We start from the raw sequence: 24661 nt of genomic DNA, 5'->3' as shown, positions 1-24661 counted from the left end.
TAAACTCTTCTCCACTCTCCGGTATTCAATTGCACTTCGGTATTGCTTTTAAATTAACAGAAAATTCTCATGAAATTTTTTAAATGTACTGTAAATTTTATAATCCTCTCTCTATCACTAATCACAATTATTATTATAGTGTCATTTGGTTATTTATTAGAAAATGTGAGGTAATTAGGTGAATATTCTCATTCTCTCTCTCTTGCGTTCTCGTCGTACTGTAATGAAATGCAATTAAGCATAACACTTATATAATATCAATAATTATTATACCCTGATTCCAATATCATAATTTAATATTAATCTTTCAACAACTGAACATCTTACTCACATTATTTAAAAAAAAATCAGCAAATTCTTGAACGCAATATAGAGGAAAGATGGCCAGCTTTATTATTGAAAATTTCAAACCATAATGTTATTTAAACCGAAAAAAAACACAGTCGATAAATTTTCTCTTAACTAACGTATGTTGTAGGTTTATTCCCCCTTCATATCATCATTTAAAAACAAAAATATTTCTACGAAAAAAAAAACAGAAAAAACTGAAAAATAAGAAAAAATCCTTTTATTATCCTTAATACTTTTATTTTTCTTATGCAATATTTTTAATGAAAAAAAAACCAAATTTAAAAGGAAATAAGGACACCAACCAATATAAGAGAACCAAATTAGAACAAAAAAAAAACATTTCCTGTAAAATTTTATAGTCCAGAACTCATTATGTGTGTGTACAGGAGTCCCAACTTTACAGGAGTTAAAACTTAACATTAAATAAGAAAATTGCGTACCTACCTACTTAACTAATATTCACTTTATTCGATATCCTTTTTTTTCATTTGAGTTTTTCTTTTGTATATAGCTACCTACAATAAAAATACATTTATTTCAATATATTTATTTCCTTTCTATATCCTTTCTATATGTGAGTATTACTCTCCATTCTAAATATACTTTTGATCCTTTGATACAAGATGTAAAACAAAACAACACAAAAAATAAGGACTAAAATGAAACAGAGTAGAAAAAATAATATTAAAATAAAGGAAATGAGAGGTGGCAACAACAAAAAAAAAAATGGAGTGGGGGGAGAGGGGGAGAAAAAGGAAAACAAATGTACCTATTTATTTTTTTTCTTTTTCCAAAAGTCGGTACCTTAGGGTAATTAACTTGAAGCAAAAATGATTTTATATAATATGAAACTTCATTAATAGAAAACCAAAGAATCCTTTTATTAAAATTTTTTTCATCTTTATTCTCCTTGATCATCTTAATTTTCATTACATGTACATATGTATATATCATGCATGAGAGAAGAAAGAATGAAACATATTGGGCTAGAAAGAAAAATTTTACTTAAAATTTTTTTTCTTTAATCTTACCTAAGCTCCAAGAGTAAAAATTATTGTCTCTGATCGTATTTTAAATTCATTTGTAAAAATTTTTTCTTAATTTTTCGTACAACATTCCCGAAATCCAAAGGAATTCCCTAAGAAATTCCATTTTAAAATTAGGAAATTTATGAGAATTTTTATGAATTTTCAATTTCTCTCATATTCAAAAGAAAATATTCTATTGGAAAATAGGCCGGTACCATGCCGCTACGGACATATTAATTTGGAAATCAAAAGTATTTCTAATATGGCTCACAACAGTCACATTCATCCACGTCTCTGTTTTTTTGGTAATAAAATTTTCCACCGCTTCATGCCGTTAAGAAGCACAGAACAATCGAATATTTTAAATATTTTCTCTAATTCTGCTTTATTAACAAATACGAAACACCCTGTTAATTTTACATATTTAATTTTTATTTTATTTCATTTTATTTTTATTTCCTTAAATATTTGTTGCGGTCTTCTTTTACAAGAAAATTTACTTGAAAATCGGGTCCTAATTAAATGCCACTTCAAAAGTACAAAAAAAAAAAACAAAAATAAAGCAAACATATAAACTGTTGAAATAAGGAGAAAAGGTATAAAGAATAAGTATGTATATATAAGGAACAATAATAAGAGCATATACACAAGTATGTAAAATTAAAGGACGAACGTACATAATACACACATATACCATCTATACAAGAACTTTAAGTTAAAAGTATTATGAGCCGAAACGAGTAAAATTAAAAAAGTTAGGAAATAAAAAATTATTATGGTTCGTTTCCTTTTTATTTTATATTACATTTTGTTATTAATAACATCACCCCCCCCCCCCCCACCCCAAAATTCTTTCCGCCTAAAAATACATGAGTGTAAATGAGAAGAATTTATTAATTAGTTTTCTTTCTTTAATGTTGTCTCCATTTTATTTAAAGTGCATTAAGAGTTAAGAATTAAATTTTTATATAATAAAATGTGAACGGTTCGGTGAGTTTTCTTGTGTTGAATTTGCATACGTTTAGGCAAATTCTTTTATTGTTTTTTTAGGCAGCAGTACAAAAGCAGTACAAAAATTCTGATCTTCTACAATAATTGTAGCGATAAATTTTTTTGTTAGAGGTTAAAGGTCTACTGTATTGTAGTATTAGTGAGGTCGACAATAAACAAAAGCATTTAAGCTATTCATTTTGGAACAACCTAATTATCTTTACAAGATCTGATTAATATCACATTCTAAGAATAGTAATAAAATTTCATTATTTTTATATAATAAATCTAGCTCTTTAATAGAATTGTTAAGCCAAGAATTTAAAAAAAAATTCCTAGAAAAAAATATTATCTATGCCACAACGTTAATTGCCCAAAATTATGCTACACAGTAATATAACCGATTTTACTGTTCTACTTATCTGTGCATACTGCTCTGTTTACATATGCCATTATTTTCTAAGATTCAACGTTATGCCGGAGGGTTTATAGAAAAATCTCAAAATAATAAATAATTTTAATTGAAAACAATTTTGCGATAACAAAGTTAAAAATTCCAATTCAATATTTGCAACTAATTCAACTAGTAAACATTCTTCTATAATTTTGTAAGTCTATTAAAACTATTCCAATTTATTATAAAAATTCAATAAATTTAAAAAATACTTAATTTAGACCGGATTTTTTAAAATAATTCATAGTTGTACAATAATGCAAAAAAAATGAGCCTAAAAATATGCAATTTAATTGTAAATTCCAAAGTGGAAAAATTTGCAATTCATTGTCAAAATTTAACTTGGGGATTTCATTTGAATTATTTGAAGGTGAAAATTTTTTCTTCCATTCTAATGCTTAATATTTCAACACCACGAATCATACCTGTATTACGAGTATATGTACTCAATTAGTCCTGTAAAATTATTTATTAAAAAAAAAAATTTTTAATTTTCTCATTTCAGAGTACAAAACTTAGATTCAATTGTACGTACAGGAGATCGTGAACTTCCAGTAGTTAATACAAGGGGAGATGTTTTATTCAATTCTTGGAAAGCAATATTTAATGGACAAGGTGGATTCTTTTCACAAGCTCCAAGAATTTATAGTTTCAGTGGGAAGAATGTTATACAAGATAGTTCATGGTAAGTAATTATAATTTGTAATGAATTTCATAAATTTCTAGAATATTAATTTTAATTAAATTTTGAAAATTAAATTTTTATGTGTAATTTGTTGTGTGCATATTAAAGCTGCTGCTAAAATAGTTACATCAAAAAATTTTCTAACACAACAGGCTATTAAATCCTTAAATACTTCACGTCACAATCATTTCAAATATACTATAAAAAAAATTCAAAAAAAAAATATTAAAAAAAATTCTCCTTTATAATTATTATTGGAATGCACAATAATATTGGAAAAGCGAAAAAAATTCTCTTTCAATAAAAATTTTAAAATTAAAATGTTATTTAAATTTCGTGAAATGAATGCCAGTTACAAAATATGTTAAATAAATTAGAAATCACGATTTTTAAATAAAAAATTTCAGAAATAAATTTTATTTTTTTAAGTGAAATTAAATACAAATTCCATTATTCGCTGTCCGACATTACAGCTTGTCGAATTGAACTCAATTCTTATATCTGTAATTTCTTCAACTTGTTTAAAGCAGTTATGTTCAAACAAAGAACAGAGAATATTGAAAATTGAAATTCAGAAGATGATCCACTACGACTTAAAGCATATGTCGTGCCGAAAGCCCCCTCTCTATCATGAGCGTCCGGTGTATTGACTAGAGCACCCTATCGAGGCCAAAAACTTTGATGTATCTGGATAACTTTTCCTCAACGACATACCTACCCACAACGAAATATTCCATAACGACATGCCCACCAGTGAGAGTTCACCTAAGATGTCCTTTCTCTTATGAATCAATGCACCACACTCGTTGAGCCGAAAGTACCTGTTTTCAGTCTCCAAACCCAGTTTGCATTATGCAAGAATTTCATTTATAGATCATAAAATTTGAAGCCGGAGATATTAGAAAATTTGTGTTTATTATAGCAATTGAAACACTCTTCTATAAAAAAAGACAGATTTTCTTTTCTGAGAGAGTGTTTACATTAGACGCTCTCTTATATTTCAAATTAATGTTATTTCAAAATGAGAGCCTATTTAACAAACTATAAAATACCACTGGTTCGTCATTTACTTTTGAATACTTTTGCAAGCAACTGATACTTTGCTTTGGTGAATGAAATTGATTTACTAAAAGAACTGAAATTATGTGATCCCAACAATCTCAAGAATGTGACTGAAATAGTGTGAGTTTAACAAAATTTTAAAGAAACCTTGTTAATTGCATATATGGAAATTTGAAAATTATTTGATTTTATTTGATCCGAACTACAATATTTGTGATTTTAATAGCACATTCCCAAACTACGTAATGAAAAAGAATTGGTATGGCGGTGTTTAACTTCATTTAAAAACAAAACCATGGTAATTAAAATATTTGTTTTTGTCACAGAAAAAAAAAAATCAAATCTACTTTACCGTATTTTTCTTGTTTTATTTTTTTTTTCAACTCTATTCAATTTAATAATTTAAAAAAATATTTTAATGACCAACCATAAATCTCATTCATATACGAAAAATAATCAACGAAAAGAATTTAAATTAAAACATAACACAGAATGGCATTTTTAATTTTCTAGCAATTAGTTAATTAACAAATTTAATTTAGTATGGTGACCACTCGGGAAATTTAAAAATTTTGTAATTAAAATTTTAATAAAAATAAAAACAACAAAAAAATTCATGGAAACCATGGACACATAATTATAAAAAAAAAATTTCTTTTGCATTTTTAAAAAAAAAATTTTTTTTTTTAGAAATATTTTTATTTATTTGTGGTGCAAATTATTTTTCTGTTAAGAATTCCAGTAAATAAGATTATGTTTAACAGCGAATTTGCTTATTAACTTCATAAATATCCTAATGCAGTTTGGAATTATATTCTTCTATAGAACACATTAAGACATGGCAATGTCATCGCATCAAATATCGGAATCTCTAAGTGGTTGGGTCGGCTAAGGTCGATAATTGTAACTATGGTTTATTTTACTTCAAAAAATTTATTTCTTCCTTGGGACCAGGGCTCAGATTTGAGACTATCGGTCGGTCAATCGAAAAAGAATGTGCAAAGCAGAGGACGAGGTGTACCGTCTCTGTCTGAAATAGAACGTTTCGTTGGACCACTTATTGTGTGAATGTAAGACGCTGGCTCACCTTCGACTGAGATGTTTTCGGAAGGGCGATTCGTCAACCTGACAAAATTCTCCCAGTTTGGGGTAGCTGCTATACCACAATTTGTCGGTGGCCTGAATATAGAGCCAATGTAGATGGGGATAGGAATCATAATAAGATCCTACGGGTCAATGTTAGAATGACCTAGGTCACTCACGGTCCCCATTGCATTTTACATATTATGTACATGTAAAACAGTACTGGTAATCATTATATTTTCCTTGAGGTTATCGCAATATTCGAATGCATAAATTACAACGACTTCAGTGGTCAATTTTGAAATCCCTGAATTGGTTTTGAATGTTTTTGGAACTTGAAACAACCTGCTGCATTGTCCTTTCGCTAAGCCTATATTATTTATCGCTTTTATTTAACATAAGTGCTTATCAGTCTTCGATTATGTGCCAGATTTTATAACTTTTATAAATTTAAAGCACAATACTAAATTTAGTAAAAAACAACAAAAAAACAAAATTCATAATTTTTAACAAGAAAACTTAAAATTTTCATTTTTTGTTCCTTTTCCTAGAAAATTACACAAAACTTTAAAAAACATCTTTTAATTTTCATACACACATTAAAAGAGGAGCGTGTTAAATGAAAAAATTTTTTTGTTTTCCTTTTAGTTTTTCTTCTTCCTATATTTACTCGTACTTATTATACAAATTTTTTTTTTTTTTTTTATTTGTTTTTCATTATTAAATTGTTGTGTATATGGTAGGATTTTTTTCTGTTTTTTTTTCTTGAATCCCATATTTTATAGTTTATTTAATAAACAAACATTGTTAGAATATCCTTGTTGCAGAATACATGTACGAATTTCTTTCATTCAATGAAAATTAATATACATTTGTTTGTATGTGTATGTTGATGTGTGTAGTGTTTACAAAGAGTAAGAGGAACAACAGAAAAACAACAAGAGTCTCACTCTATACTCGTATAATGCAGAAGTTTTAATGAAACTTTATCTTCTTCTTGCTATAATGTGCTTGTATGTACTTGGTTTTGCGAGAATATGTGAACTTTTTGGCAGAAGATCATTTTAAAACTAATTTGCTATGGCGTTATTTCATATTTTCCTTGTTTTCTCTCCTTATAATTGTTGTTATTATTATAATTTTTTTTGTTATTCTTTTTCTTATTTTTTTGTAAAAAAAAAAAACTTTATTCATTAGACTTTTAAAAGTTCTGTTTCTCTTTTAATTTTTCTTTATTCTTGTGTTTTTGTTTTTTTTTCTTTCAACTCTCTCTTGTTTTTCGCTTATTTGTCTTAAGTTTTATTTTACTTTGTAACACTTACATAGCAGTAGCATAGCATGAAATTAAATCTATTTAAGTGCACTTGTACTATTTTAGTAGACTGAACACAAACAAAAGGATTTTATTTTATGTTTTTTTTTTGTTTTACTCTTTTTTTTTTCTCTGTTATTAATCATATATACCTTCAAAGAACATGGGAGTGAGTTAGCAATTAAATGCCTATAAATAAAAAATTCATTTTTTGCATACAAACATGGTATGACATTCATCAAGGAATTGGGGTTTTTTCCGTTTAATATTTTAGGTTTGGTTCAAGAGGTCTATGAAAAAAGGTTGACTAATTAGATTCGATTAGATTGGACATGAGGTAACAAAGTATTGCGACCCAAGAGGTGAATCTATTGTGCCCGCCATTTCACCCTTCCTGAATCTATCACGCCTAAAGCGCTCTCTCGAGACTTATCTTTTCACAAATTCGAGAACCTTGTACGGAACGTTTTGAAGTAGCTCCCATTCTGTGAGAGTGCAACCACTCAGGGATCTGCTTCTATTGTGGCTCAACACCCGACACTTCCCGAGAAACCGCATCGAAGTCTTCTCCATTTTCTGACAGAACCTGCAAGTGCCCTTGTGTCTCAAGGCCAATCACCTTTGAGACGATACTGTTACATTCGAAGAGCCATGAGCGTTCTCACCAGGGTTTCTTCCCATTCGTATTATTTTCTTATATCATTTCTGGTCATAATAGCCTGTCTTAGCCCAGGACGGGACTCATTAGGGTCGTATTGAAATTTAATTAGTTTAAATCATGTGGTTATAGTGTTTTTAACAGACACGTATGTTGTGTGGGCCTCTTGTTCATGTTGGATCCCTCCACAGTTTCCCTCATTATTTCTTGTTTTACTGAAATTTTACTGAAATTAGAAAAATATTTATTCTTCGAAAACTCGGAAAATGTAAAAACCTACAATTCCAATTACTTTTCAAATAATTTATCTTGAATTCTTGAAATTCATAATTAATTTTGATGAACACTTGTTTTTATTTACACTCTTATATGCCTAGTTCTCGTATGTTAAAATCAAGTTTGTATAAAAAACAATAACCGCCCTTGTTAAACTGGAAATTGAGCACAAGTGTGTGTATCAGAGTACCCCAAAGAAAAATTAACATGTTCTTGAAAATTTTCTCTTTTAAAACTATAAACCCAAAATTTTTAAGTTTAAAAATTTTTTTAATTTGAAATATTGGAATTTCAATTTTTTCAATATAAAATTTTTGTGTATTTGTTACACTCATATAAAATAAATATTTTTGTAAAAGTTTCTTAATATTTGAGTATAAGAAGATCACAACATGCGAATTGAAATTCTTTTTAAGTTCAGGATAGTGTCGCGGGCTTAGATTTTTATGTTAAGTTAAAATTTATGAATAATCACAAAAATTTTAAATAAATTGCACTGTTTTTGTATTTAAGTACTATACTTGCACCTTCATACTACTTAATAAAGCAATTTCACTACAAAAAACTATTAGCCAGCCGACTACTCTCTTCAAAATGATATTATCCGGATTTTGAGTAATTTTACAATTTTTTTTTTAAATTATTACAATTTTTTATTTTGTCCCCTTCAACAATTCCGAAAATTTCAAAATTTTTAACAAAATTCAGCATCATTGATTCATGTACATGTCCCGCATAATTATTATACGATTATACTTTTAAAAATACATTATTTTACTAAAACAGAATAACTGTCTGTCCCAGTTACAAAAATTTTATCTAAACACTGTTATGCACCAACTTTTCAGAACGATGATCAATACCGGATAATACATATCACCGGAGGAACAGTATATTCAGTATCTGCCATATAAGTAACGTATCATGCGATATAACAGGTTACCGAAAATAAAATGCTGCCTCTTAATAGCATTCAGTTTATTACTACACAGCAAATTTGACTCTATACTTAAATATGTTCGTAATAAATGAATGTGCAGGCATCATAGCTGAGTACTCCGACCCTGAAAAAATATCATATTTATATTAAATTTATTTTAGGTATATCATAAATGCAATTCATTAAATTTACCAAAACATATTAGATTCTGCATACAATATTAAAATATTTTATTAGATCTCTAAAGAGAAAAAAAAAACTTTAAACCCCTAAAAACTATTTTAAAACCAAATACCAAAAAAAGTTTACTACAAGTATTTTTCAAAAAGTATAAATTTCAATTTGAAAAGAAAAACAAAAAACGTATAAAACTTTTAAGAGTGGCTGTAGTGCAATATTTTGAGAAGAAACTATGAATCCAACATGAATTTTCCACTCTATACTATGTAAGAAATTAGATTTTATTTTGTTGGCAAAGCAAATTCTTAAAGCATGTGCTGATTATCCGACCAATACTCGTATTGATTAAATTTTATTTTAAAAACTTTCTTTTTACATTGCAATTTTTAAGTATTTTTTAAGCATTTTAAAGTTTCCCCCATATATAAAATTATTTTCAATTCTTATGTGTGGGTATAAATAAACTTAAATACTTAGAAATTGTACGAAATATAAAAAGTTCTTAAATAATTTTACTAACAATTTTATAGACAAGTTTTCTTATTAGGAACACAAAAAAAGTGCAAACATACTTTTAAAATTCTAAAAATCTTTATTGAAATGATCAACTAATCTAATGAAAAAAAAATCATTTTAATAAATATTTTCTATAAGCAGATTGTAATTGGTTCTAAACTATAACATTAAAAACTTTATAAAATTTACAAGTGTGTAAATTGCAAATAAAAACATATGGCATGCATTCACATAGTGTGGGTTGCTTCGGAACAATCAACAAATTAATTTGAAATTTTAGTTTTGAATAAAATTCGGATTTTATTTGAAATAAATTTGTTCAATAATTTTTTGTGACAAATTTTGTCAATTACTAGCATAACAGTAATTGTCATAATAAAATTGTCTTAATAAAATTACAAATGTTTTTAATATTTACGTGGAGCTCACATTAGAATGAAAAGTTTTCTTAATAAAACTACATAAAAATCTAATAGAACCACTCAAATTTTGATAATACTTGAATTACAAAAACTTATACACATTAACTGTCAAAGAATGTGTTCAATGCTGTTAAAGACAATGTTCAATTTTTGACATTTGTAACCATGAAACAATTACTAAACTAACAATAGCTATAAAGTATAAGAGTTTAAAGATTTAATTGATTGAATTTATTTCGGGATATGTTAGGTTTTGATATGTTGTTCGATTCCCCGAAAGATGCATACTTTGGCCAGTGAAACCCTTTGAGTACAACCGTATAACGCCCTCTCCCTGGCTTATTAAAACCAGTATGAATTTTTCAAAAACGAGTTAAATACATTTACGTTAACTAATTTTGTAATTCGTTGAAAAAAGGGAAACCCAAGAAATCTCTGCCATGAGTTCGCTACAAATGTGCATGAGCGTAGGAGCTGGATTTCTGTTTTCTCTTTCTTCTCGTCACATAATGTAAGCTGTTTTGTACGCGCATTTCATGCTGTTTTGAGAGTTTTTCAAAAAATTGAACTCTTGGTTACGGGAGTTAAAGTTTTTCTAGGGCTTTTGATTGGAGCCTTTGTGGAAAAAAAAAGTCATGGAATAGGAGGAGGAAGTCGGACTTGTAGTTTTGGAAGATTAAAAAAATCAAGTTTATAGCTTCGAAGCTATTGAATTTAGGTAAATGTCTTGTTCAAAACTGTTTTTTTCTCAATTAATAAGTCTACACCGCGGTAATATCAATAATAAAATGTCAGACTAACCGTTTTCGAGTAATTTTTGTCGTACCGTTTTCGAGTACAACTTGATCTTACATTAATGTACCACTTATCTGTTGTCAGATAATGTAAAAATTTATATATTATAATTAATTTTTACCGATTGCATTGCGTACAATAAGGAAGATTTCGGTGAACGCAACTTCTCCACAATATAGAGAAGCGTAAATAAGTTATTTTTAAAGAAATGTCAGTCTCTAGGTCTGTATGTGCACATATGTGTTGCAAGCTAAACCGATTATAATAAAAGAAGAATTTAGGAGACATTTTCATAATTTTCTGTAACACTTTCTGTAAACTAGACGATAGACACTGCGGTCGGTTATGGGCTGGCCACATAAGATATTTTTAAATATTTTTATTATAAAATTCAAGTCTTCACTTTCATACTTTTATTTTGACTGGGAATCACTAGTAATTAAGACGTTTAATTTGGTTTTTAAATATTTTAGTGTTATTTTTTTTCCAAAAACCACCAAATTCAATAAAAATCCCTTAAATTTTCCTATATTTTAAAAGACATTTTTTAGTCACTTAACAAAATAATCACCAACATTTTTTTTTGTTTTTTTTTTCTTGTTATTCTACATAAATACTATGCGACAACAACCCTTAATATAAGGACACTTAAACATTAAATTAACCCTCTTCAAATTTAAAAAAAAAAAAAATTTAATTTGCTATTTTGTGTACTTGGTACTTGTAAAACAATTTCTATAAAAGTGAATTGTACATTTAATTTTTCACTTAGAATTTTCAATTCTAAATTCAACAACAACAACAATAAGAAATTTCTGATATTCTTCGCTTTAAGATTTGAAATTTAAAGGATTTAAATAAACAAAAAAAGTATGTGTGCTCTAAAAAATTTCAATTCCGTATGTCTTCTCTATATTTTTTTTTTTTTTTCAAAATTTTCATCTTAAATCCTACCTACACACGCCGCACATACATTTACTCTGACATCATTTTCGTCTGTATCTTTTGTGAATAAAAGTACACAAGTCTAGATAAAATTTTTTGTGCCTGTTGCATTTTTTATGTTTAATATTTACTTTTCATCAATTCTTTTTTTCCCCATTTCTGTACTAGAATTTGTTCTAGGTTATATATGGGGTCTATGTATAGCTAGGTATTCGAAATTGGATGTTCTGTATATGCACACTAATGTATTATTGTTATTTGTTTAGCTTTTTCAATGATCTAAAATTCAAAAGATGAATTTTATAAACACAAGCTATACTATAAAAACATTGTTATTTTCTGCCTTAAAATATTCGATTGGAGAATAGGAAGAAGAAGAACTTCATATTATATATCCTTCAATTTCCCAAAATTTAGAAGAAACAAGAAGAAAACAATGAATATTCAAGAAACAAATATATTTTTTGTATACCTTAAAAAAATTTAAAAATTTTATTATTGTTTATATTTTCAGGCCACAAAAAATTGTCTGGCATGGTTCTATGCCAAATGGTGAACGTGCTATGGACACATATTGTGATGCTTGGCATTCATCTAGTCCGGATAAATATGGTTTAGCTAGTAGTTTATCTGGTAATAATATATTAGATCAAGAAAGATATTCGTGTGATAACAGATTTATTGTGCTGTGTATAGAAGCTTTATCACAAGATAGAAGAAGAAAACGAGATTTAGAATATCGGTAAGTAAAATACGAAAAAAAACAAAAGAAAAAATATGCAAATGTGATTGGATTTTTAAGGATTATAATGTGTGATCCCATAGGTAAAACATTATTGATCTACAAAATCATCGCAGTATTTAAGATTATACAGAAGGTGTTGCGGTATTTTTACGAAATTTTTCAATAATTGCAGAAAAATTATAAATATAAAAAATTTTATTGTTCAAATTAAGCGAGCACTTTGTAGTATTAAGGGCAACTATTACAAATATTTTAAATGAAGTGTGAAATTATAGCTACGCTATACAACATATCAGCCATTTAACGTCAATTATGATTCAAGGACTTGATTTAAAATGTCAGAGCTTATAGATGGCGTTCCATTTTTTCCATTAACAAAGTTCAAATATTATTCGAATTAAATAAAATCTATTGTGTTATTTGATATGTAAAAGAAGCAAATAGCACGACCAGTGCGCCATCTAGGTTGTTCATTGCCAAATCTTTCCCTATTGCTTAAAAACAAATACACACGACTACACTATATGTACGCTTTAATATTATGCGGTGAAATAATTTGACATATTCATTTTTACTTTAGTACGCCACATAAAAATTTGAGGAATTGTAATGAAATCAGAAATTTTTACAAAACTCAAATGAAAAACAAAAAAAAAGAATTTTTCTATCCAAATTAAATTTTCAAATTTTCCCTATTCCAATATTTTGTGACATTTCAAATCACACCAGAAAAACATAGAATTTCCAATTGCATTGCTATTTTTCAGGTATACTTTTTTGTACGAATGTAAGGTATTGAACCTGCATAAGAACAAGTTTTGTAATTTAATTACAAAATTTTTCAATAATAATCAATTTATTACCTACCTGTAGCATACGTAAGCGACAAGTTAAATAAAAGAAGGGCTATATGAAAAGTATAAATGAATAAATTAAAAAAAAAGAAATAACAAATACTGTAAAAATTAGAACAACTCTAGGATAACTTCAAAAAATTAAAAAAAAAACTACACGACAGAATTATAATTGACATGCGACATAAATATTGTACTGTACTTAAGTTGAATTAATACTAGAATGAGAAAATATACTACTTGACATTCTAAAATTACGGTCTCACATAAGAAGAGCGAATGAAATGACGATATCTGCTGTTTAAGTTCTCACATATTTACTTACAATAAATTTTGAATTTCAATTTTCTCATGTCATAATATTGTAGCTTTTTTTCCCCCCTCTCCTCCTGTAATTCTTTTAATTAATGTCTTTATCTCTAATGTTTTTTAATAAATACAAGTGATTCAAATTGAATTAATAATATTATTATGAAATTTTCTCAGAGTACATTACCAGTTAAGTGGAAGTTTCAATACAATTTGGAACAAGTGTAGACAAATTAGCAAGGAACAGGATCATTTTCATATATAATAATTTATGTAATTGAATATTTCTTCGTTTCACAAATTTTACAACAAATTCATAATACCCTTCAAATTTAATTCTGCGATTACATGTAAAAATATTTAATCTTGTCAGAGAAATTGTATAAAAATGAATTTCAAAATCAAACTATAATAGATTTCAATCATTGCATTGAATATTTTATGAGAAAATTTTCAAAAGAATATGAGTAACAATATTGTTTTATGGGATAGAATGAACAATATACATATTCTTCGAGCAAACATTCATTTCAAATTTATTCAAAAATGGTTTCATATTATTCAAGTATTTAAAACAACTTTTGATGTTAAACAATGATTTTCAAGTATAGAAATCAAGAAATACTTGAAATTGTGAATAAAAATCATTTCAAGCCATTCACAATTTTTATCCCCCGCCCCCCCCCCCTTATTTCTTGTAAAATTTTCCCTAAAAATTCTTTTTTGTGCAAATCACAAATGTTGAATTCAATTTCAAACCAATTGAGTATCGTGAATAGTTTAGTAAAAGACTGTGACTATTTTAAATATTTTATGAATTTTAAATGATTAAATAAATATTAAAATATAAAAATTACTAATCAAAATATTTTTTTTTTAATATTTTTTAGCACAAGAGATTTCACGACAGCACATGAATATGCCAAACACTTGCAGGAAGTTTTAACTTGAAATTCTTTTTCTAGGACAAACAAAATATATAAAATATAATTTTAGGTTATTTATATAAGAAAAAAATGAACTATTAAAAAAAACTATTATTAAATAAATAAATAAAAAAAAATTAAAAAAAAAATCAAATTAAAAAAAATTTAGTAAACATCAAATTTAAAAAAAAAAAAAAATTTTTTTTTATTCAACATCAAAATTAAATTAAAAAAAAACAAAAAAAACCATTGTAACAAATACCAAAAATTAAAAAAAAAAATAATAAAATTGCATAAATTATAAAAAAAAATTAAACACAAAATCACAAAAATCTCACAATTACATTTACACACAATTTACATGACATAATAGAGAAAAAAATCAGAGAAATTGTAAAAAAAAAAAAATCATTGTAAAACTTTGATAACCAAGTAGAAATATTGTAACTAGTTTAATGTAATGATGACAGTAATGAAGAACCACTGAAAATAATAGGGTCAGCCCTATTAATTTTCTTAATATTGTAATTTTCCACAAGTAATAATTATTGTAATTATGTTAAGCCCTGCAGTATAGTGTTTGAATTTCATATAAATTTTGAGTTCTTTTCGAAATTAATTCACAATGTTTTATTAATTTTGTAACCTTAGCTTATGTTCAAGTAAAGTATGCAATTTAAAACTTTGAAAGCTATTGTCAAAAAAAAAATTATCATAATTTTTTCATATTTTATATTATATTAATTAAATATTATGAATGAAATTTCTCACTAATTTAATTAAAATTCAAAATGTTAAATGAAAAATTTTAATTTATATTGAAATTATATGTAAATAATGCGAAATTATTATTTAAATTTAATTTTTTTTTAATTATTAATACTAAAACATTTAATTTTAATGAGTAATTAATCACTTATTCATGTTCTACTTTGTAAAATATCGCACATTACATAATTATATTGAACCCTCATTATTTTTTTAACGCAATAATTTGTCATCTAAATTCAATATTTAAATTAATTAAGAACTAAAATTATATAAGAGTTCTTAATATACCCTGGTATTAAGTAATAATAAAAATGTATAATTATTTTTTTTCCTTACATTTAAAAAATTTACAGAAAATTAAGACTTGTTCGCTAATCAATGTCATACATTCCAGTTGCAGACTCTGCATTTGTATAAGAAAATTTAAAAATTTAATTTAAAATTGGAAGAAATTCTTTAATTATTTCAAAACCCCCTTAAAAATGCATTTAACATCTCCCTATTTTTTAATAATTTCAATTAATATTTTCTAGTAACGTAATTGAAATTTAAACTTACACATTAGTTCTGAGTTTCCGAAACAATTCCTTTTTTTTTCATCTAATTTTACCAAAATGAGTAGGAAGATTTTCTCATTTAAATTAGCATAATCGAAATTGCTATCGTATTGTCATCAAACTAGTTACAAATACAAAATAACAATAATAATTGTAAGATAAATAGAAAAATCCATTAAATTGTAAAAAATCTTCCCAAAAACAAAAATAATATGGAAAATTTTTAATTTTAATTCATTTTTATTATTTATTTATTAAAAAAAAAATTATTAGTTTATTAAAATTTCCATACAAAAAAGCAAAAATTACCATCAACATAGGAGTATTATAAAATTATTAAAAAAAAATATAAAATAATTAATTTTTTTTTATTTTTTGTAAATATAATTAAGTATTGTAATTATAAATATAAAAAAAAAAAAAAATTTATAATATAAGAATTGTATTTAAAGAAAAAGAAAAAAAAATAAAAATTAAAAAATATGTAAAAAATTTTATTAAACAAAAATCATTGTGTTTTTCGTTTAATAATCAAAAAAAAGGTAAAAAAAAAAAAACTATACATATTATATAAAAATGTCTATGTAAAATATTTAATTACAAAATATTTAAAAAAAAATAAAGAAAAAAAACAAAATATTTTATCAGATTTTTTATACAAAAAAAAAAAAATGTTTTAATTGAAAAAAAAAGAGACGAAAAATAAAACAATAATAATTTAATAAACTATAAATGAAAAAGTAAATAAAAAAAAATAAATATTATGTAAAATTATTTTAAATTTTTTGTTTTTTCTGAATATTTTGTAAAAATTTTATTTAATTTTTTATTTTAATTTTTTGTTCTTGTAATTTAAGAAGAAATTTATTTTTTCCAACAACTAAAAATTATTTTATGTACCCTTGTAATTTTTTACTTTTACATCAAATTCATGAATGTATGTATGTACGTTTAATATAGACTCATTTCTCGCTTTACAGAACTAATATATTCCGGAAATGTTGTTCGAAAATCGAATCTTTTTGCTTAAAAAATTTTTATATATTTTTTGTTAATTTGCAAAATAATATAGAAAAATTTTATTATTACAACATTAGAAAACAGGAATAATTTTATAAATTTTCCTTAAATCGAATTTTTTTTTTCCGTAAAAAGAGATTTTGCTTTAATTTTTGAATTCCGTAACACCGAAATTCCATGTAATGAGCTTCCGTTAAACGAGAGATGAGTCTATTGTAATATTTGAAATACTTTGTAAAAAATTTTTCTTTTTTTGAAAATTGAATTGAATCTTCTAATACTTATAGCTTGCACAGTTAATTTAGTAGCAGTCATATATACTAAATACTAGTTGATTTTGTAAACTTAACAAAGTGTTTTCTTTAAAAAATTGCCACTTTAATTGAAGAATTCAGTTTTTTGTAATTAAACTATTATTTTACAAATTAATTGCAAATTTGTTAATTTTGTCTTTTATAAACAGAACTCTAATATGTTATTCTTAAAGCAATAAATTGTAATCTTGTAAATTAATTTTAATCGTATAATCTAATTTGAAGTTGACTATAATTAATGAAGTTAATATTAAATTTATTTTGAATTCCTTCGTTTTTTTGTATTTTACTCAAAAAAGAAATTAAAAAATCTGAAAATATCCGATACGAGATTCAAAAAATTACATGACGGGGGAGCATTAATATAAAATAGTATCTTGTAGAAATCATCACCCTCTTATGGGATAATTAAATTTTATTTTATAAAACAATGTTTTTGTAGAAAAATTTTATTCTACAAAATAAAAGTTTTAATTACTCAATCATATAATTTTTAGCGATAATTTAAATTTTATTAGTTTTTTATTCCTTTAATTAAACTCTTAAAATTTATAACTTTTTTAATTAATTGCAGTTTTTTTGTAAATAATTGCAATTAATGGAAAACCTTTTCTTTTTTCTTAAAGTGGTAATTTATGCGATATATTTACAATTTCTATAAGACAGTAGCAAAATTTTACGATCATTAAATTTCTTTACAAACCAGAATAAAAAATTGTAGTATTAACAATTCCCTACAACATGTAAACATTAACAATAGTATTAACATTTCTACAAAAACTAAATAAATTCTTCTAATTGCAAACTATAAAATTTGTAAATCAACCGACAATAAAATCAAAAAATTTTGTTAATTTCATAAAATCTTAACACTGACAACTATGTACATACATACATTTATTTGTTAATTAATTTTATATTTATTAATTTAAAATTTCTAAAATAAAATTTATTTATACAATGACATAATTAATATTTATTGCATTAATTATTATCATAGTTTCACAATTGAATCATAAACAGTAATTAAAATTCAGACAATTTTAATTTTAGAATTTAATATTTTTTACATTAATATCAAAAATTTCTAATTTTAAAAAATAAAAATTATTATTGGCTCTATGCAAATTTACCCCTTTGGTACACTATACATTTTGCTCCAAAATAATTTTAAAATTTTAAGAAAAATTTTGAAAAATTTTTTGAATTGATTATTAAAAATCAGTAGGAAATTTAAAAAAACCTACGATATACTCGAAATATCAGCAATACATTGTAAATGATTCGGAATATTGTTTGTTTTATTAATAGCTGTTAACAAATTATTGAATTTTTATTGTGAAACAATGATAATTTTTTTAAAAATATTTTAAATCTTTTAAATAATTCCAATAATTTAATATTATTTTTAAAAACTCCAATATTAATTTATCAACTCTATTTTATAACAGTTTGTACAACATTTTTATAATTTAACAAAAAAACCAATTTTATTACAATATTACTTACTTATATTTCTTCTGTATTAAAAATCATATTTAAATTGTAAAATCTAAAACTGCCATTTATATAATATTGAATTATTGTAATACAAGATTAAATAAAAACAAAAAAATAAATTTCTAAGTAAAATAAAATCATGCAACCAATATTCTAACCGTGCATATTTCTCTAACAAAAGAATATTATACAATATAAAAAATAAAATCTTTAAAAATGTAAATAGAAAATATTTATTTTCCTCTAATTTACAATTTTTATATTATATATTAAAATAATTTTTTATACAATTATTTTAAATAATTTTTCCAATTTTAATTATATTAATATACTTAATCATTTAAATTTAATTAATTCTAATATATGTTAAAAAAATATATAAATATCATTGAAGTCATAAATTTTATAATTTTTAAATTTTTAATTTTTTAATTTAAAAATACTAAGATTAATTATTTTCTGTTCATAAAATTTATTTTAAATTATTATTTTCAAATTGATCAATTTCATTTATTAAAAAATTTGAATTAAAAAATTAAAAAAGTTCTTTTGAAAAAATATTAATTATGGTAGCAATTCACCTAAAAATTCTCAATTTGCTTCAAAGAAAATTGCTTTAAAAATAGATTCCAAATTTTGCCTCCCAATATTTTTCCAATGTACCAAAACTACTACTTATTTTAAAATTTTACTCCAACAAAACTACTTCAAAAATTGATTTCAAATCAATTAATCGATACAGTTCAAAATTATCTCCTAATATTGGAATAGTGAAACAAAATGGGTTTATTATAAATCGTAATTATTTTGACATCTAAATACTTAATAATTGAATAAAATAAATGAAATTAATCAATTGAATTTTTATTGGCTTTTATTTTATTTTAAAATTGTATTTATTTGTAATATTATATTTAAATATTATTTTTGTATAAAAATGTATTATTAGAATAAATTTAATTTTAAAATTACAATTAAAATTGTTATTTTTTACATAATATCAAAATCTCAATTCGAATTGAATTTTAATTTTTAAAATTCTTATAAATATATTTATACATACATATGTGTTATGTGTATAGTACCAAAATTCTGATGAATTCATTCAACTCTTATAACTACATATACTGAACTGACTTTAATAAAGCAACCATATAACCATTATTTATATAAAAAAATTCTAAAACAGCATCAAATTTCATTAATAACTTGAAATATAATTATTATAAATGAATGTTTTATACTTAAGTATTTCATATATTTTGGAATTCTTCAATTTATTTAGAAAATTTAAATTATTCTTAAATTATTCTTGAAAAGTTCTTTAACAATAATGTTACTTGCTTTAAATTTAGTAGCCTGATAAAGATCAAGTATTATTTGATATTCATTCTTTTAAATCAAAATAAATTAATTAGAAATTTGAAATTTCCCTGTATTTAAATTTGAAGTCTAGTAAGAAATTAATTTTTTGCAAAATAATGTTTAAAAATTTTTGAAATATTAATTAGCGATCTGACATCTGAAAATTCCTTGAGTTAAAAATGTACAATAATATTAAATTCCACAAAATTATTTATTAAATTCTGCTTCTAAGTATTAATAAAACAAAAAATAGTAACTATAGAAGTAGAAAAAGTGTTACTTCCCAAATTGTATTTGAAAAATTAATTTCTCCCTTGAATCTCATTTAAACCCCAATAATTTTAATGGAATTATGTGAAACATTGTGAATATCATTTTCGAATTCAATTTTAAATTAAATTCCAATTTCTTAAAAATTATTTTGAATTTATTTTCGTTATTGAATATTTCTGGCCCCATCATATTAAAAATTTAATTTAAATATTAAAATATAGTAGAAAAATTATTTCGATTTCCTTTTATTATAACACTCATGTACGAGTATGTAATTACAAAATAAAAAAAAAAAAAAAAAAAAAAAAATTTCACTGTCAATTATTATATAAACTGTCAATATACTTAAGTCTTAATCAATTTTTTTTTTTCTTAATAAAAATCTCAGTTAATCATAATTTATAGAATAAACATAATTTATACATAAAAAGACAACAAACTGGAAATTTTAATTATTTTTTAATTATTTGTATAAAAAAATATTTTATATTATGTAAATAAATTTAAATATGAAAATTTTTTTTCAATTAAATTTAACAACAAACAATTTATTGTACTCTTATAGTGAGAGTCATTCCAATTAGAACAGATTTTGACGTTAGAACACGTATACTCTTATTTTATTATATTGAGTATGCGATAAAAAGAGAAGAATTTGGAATTAAAATCAAGAGAATATTTAACAATGTTGTCATCCAATTTATCAACAATATATAAAATATAATTCTGTTCTAATGTCAAATATTTATCATTGACAATTCAACATTCAAGAATAAACCATACAATTGATCCAGGATTATTGACAAATTCAAATTTTATAATTTTATTTTTATTTAATTAAATTTTTAATTGTATATTCCATAATTTATTATATAAATTATGATTAACATACTTATATAGACAACCCTATGTTAACTATATAATATTAATAATAATGAACTGGTATAAAATAGAATAAAATAAAATAAAAAAAAAAAAACAAGAGACTTTCAATAATATTATATTTAATTAAAAAAAATATTGTTAATAAAAAAAAGAAAACATACAAAATATAAATAACATTTACATATACATAATTATATATATACATGTATATACATATTATAATATATAATATCATAATATATAATGTAATTATATAATCACCCCAAAAAAAAAAATTTTTAGTATAAATATTATATAAAATCCATTATGTAAACGTACAGAACCCTAATAACACCTTAGTATTAAAAATAATTTAAAAAAAAAAAGAGAAAATAATAATTTTTTTATGTGAACAAAGAAAAAAAAAAGAGAAACTCAGTTTTATATCAAATTTTTAGATTTAAGCAGAAAAAAATTATAATAGACTATAGAAAATATAAAATTAAAATTTAAATTATAAAAATAATTTTAAGAAAAAAAATAATTATAGTAAATTTACTCATAAATCAGTTTAGTTAAAAATAAAATAAAAAAGAGAAAAAATTTAATTTAAAAATAAAAAAGAAATTTGTAAAACAAACATCGAACGAAAATAAGAAAACAAAAAACGAGAGAAAAACAATATCCGAAATTTTCGAACAAAAAAAAATCAAATTGTAGAAAAACCATACAACAATGTAATTAAAAAAAAAATTAAAGAGAATAAAAAAAAATCTTATTGTGAATATTGTGAAAATAAAATAATATTAAATAATAAAAATTAAATAATAATTAATATGTAGGTATAAAATAATATAAAAAAAAATGTAGAAAAAAAAATAAATTAACAATAAAGCAAATAAGTGAAATTTATTTAAGAAATTGAAAGAGAAAAAAAAAATAAAAAAAAAAAATTGAGTTGAATTAAAAAGAAAATAATTGAGAAATTTTTGCTGTTTTAATGGCATGCTGCACACCCCAAAAATTCTGTAAGTTTTTCAGTCTCATATTCCATACAAACGAATTGTCACTGTGAGACAAACTTAATTATCGCAAGAATGAATAACAACAGCTGATGTCGCCTGCTATACAAATTTGTGATAGAAAATGGAAAACCAAAACTAATGAACGATATTATTCTTTCATGTCTTGTTTATTTCAACCACCACCCTAATTGCTATCCTATCCTGGTCTGATTATTTACAGAAATATATTCTTAATAGTAAATACCAATTTAGCAATTAAGTTTACTCAGAGTTTTTAATTAAAATTTAAATTTGATTAAATTAGCTCTATAATTTTCTTCTAATTAAATCACAAAACGTTCCTAAAGATGCATATGAGGAATTATACAAAAATCTAATTGAGTTAATTTATTGCAATCTGCAAAAATAAATATGATGCGTGCAGATCAGTTCAACTATTGTACTGCAAACTATATACTATACAATTTAGTGTAATATCTAAAAATTTCCTCTTCGCAGATAATATTTTCAAACTACAAACGTCAGAGCTACAAACTTAAACTATATACCATTAGCAAAAAAAAACACCAAAAAATTTTTATATTTCCAGGTCTACTTTAGTATTGCCATTTTGAGCTCAATCTTATATTTATGAAAACATTGATTAATTTGACATTTTACAAATTGGAAAAAGTATAGCTTAAAGCAAGGGGATTTAACAAGTCTGGGCTACATATCTAACATTTCTTTATTACAGATTGAATTTCCGAACGCACTTTATTGCAGCTAGTAATTTTCAAACGATTTATATTTTCAGTAAATGTAGCGTGAATTTTCGAATGTACTACAAGCTAGAACTATTTTAGAACTGAATAAACGAAAACCCCCCAAATTGGAAATGAAGAATTTATTTATTAAATATGCATGACAATCGCCTAAGAATATTTCCTATAGCTCCAAATCTTATGGTAACGATATCAATTCAAATTTAATTTTGTTTAACACTTTCCTTAATTTGGCATGCTAAATAAATTTTCATGAAAATTTTTTTATAGGAATCATTATAGGAATTCCTAAAACATTATTTTTTCATTAGACTGCTATCAAGTTAGAAAATAATATCAAAGGAAGGATATTGTTGAGAAGAATGTAAGAATATATCCTTAGAATTATTATTGTTTTCCTTAAAAAATTCAGTTAGTATATGGTAGGATAGCTACCATATCCGGTATACTTATACCTGGCTGGCTATATGCATACATGTACAAAAAAAAAATCCATTACAATGTCAATTTTGCCAGAGATTAAACTCTTCTTACTGAAAGTATCAACTTTAAATAAAAAATATTATTTTTATTATTTTATTTTTATAATGTTAAATTATAAGTGAAGGTATTTACTCTGTCTGACAACATTTAAAATTACTTATATTACAAGCATATACGAAGTATAAGAATATATAGGAACTGTTATATTTAAAATATTTAAAGATTATCCTTTAATAATGATATTGAATATGACAAACATGTACACATACACACTCAGAAATAAAAATTCGACATGACAATATTTTATGATTTTTATATTAAAAAAATAAAAACTCCTTTAATAGAGAGTTATAAACAGACTTGCTATATACGAAAGAAAATCCACTTTGTTTTTTATATTGATGGCACCATTATTGTGTTCGTAAGTGCTATAGTGTAAATTGTTCTTACATGAATGTAAAATTTTTATGTTGAATATTGTAAAGAAGTGAATTCGAACCGTATGACGAAAAGGAAGTAAAAAATAATAATATGAAAGTCAAATGATTATAAAAGTTGAACGTGTTAATGGGAATTCAAAATTTTTTATATTTTAAATCTGAACAAATAAAAGTAAAAATATGTATATAAAATTAAATTGTCATTTCACTCTCAAATTGAAAGGACACATGTACTTTTGCAATTTTTTTTTTTGCAATCAAGAGGAAGAGAGAGTTTTAATTCATTAATTCAAATGAGCCCATATGTAATTGTTACAATTTCTCCTCAAATTACAAAGAATTTTATTAATTTATTATTGAAGTGTTCTGTTATTATTAATAAGAGAACACTAAATTGCCAGTTCACTTTCGTTTACACAATTTTAAAAAGAAAAAATGTATGGGGACCTACATTAAATTTACTTTTCCTAAATATTTACTGCGGTAGGCAGACTACTTGGCCTTAACACAAAGTTACCCAGTTGCGCCCACCTATAGTTAATTGAGTTTCTCAAGACAACTCCATACTGCCGAGGAAAATACCGAAAAAGAATTCAGCGCACCGATGGCAGCCCTTCTATTCGACATAATCCCCCTTCGCAATATACTTCTTTCCAGGCTGAACCGCACAGCCTGGTTTCAAATTTGGTTCTTGGTCCAAACACCGGCGTACTGGTCTTTGTGTCATAAGTGTACCACCTAATGGGGTGTTATC

At 24.1% G+C, this 24661-nt stretch overlaps 1 protein-coding gene across 6 annotated transcripts in view; it reads left to right on the top strand.

Annotated features, from left to right (window-relative positions):
• LOC129613459 (collagen alpha-1(XVIII) chain) overlaps positions 1-16134 on the top strand; it is a 197403-nt gene extending 181269 nt beyond the window's left edge. For 5 of the 6 annotated variants that reach the window (XM_055527539.1, XM_055527536.1, XM_055527538.1 and 2 more), the window contains 3 exons: positions 3329-3508; positions 12212-12439; positions 14496-16134. In XM_055527539.1, coding sequence (XP_055383514.1) covers positions 3329-3508; positions 12212-12439; positions 14496-14556 — 469 coding nt within the window. In that variant the 3' untranslated portion in view covers positions 14557-16134. The remainder of the gene's footprint in view (positions 1-3328; positions 3509-12211; positions 12440-14495) is intronic. The other variant, XM_055527540.1, reaches the window with a different exon arrangement.
• Positions 16135-24661: the final 8527 nt, after the last annotated feature.

Source organism: Condylostylus longicornis, unplaced genomic scaffold (assembly GCF_029603195.1).
Source record: "Condylostylus longicornis isolate FDR11 unplaced genomic scaffold, ASM2960319v2 ptg000084l, whole genome shotgun sequence".
Lineage (NCBI taxonomy): Eukaryota > Metazoa > Arthropoda > Insecta > Diptera > Dolichopodidae > Condylostylus > Condylostylus longicornis.
This window is presented reverse-complemented; position numbering and strand designations above follow the sequence as displayed.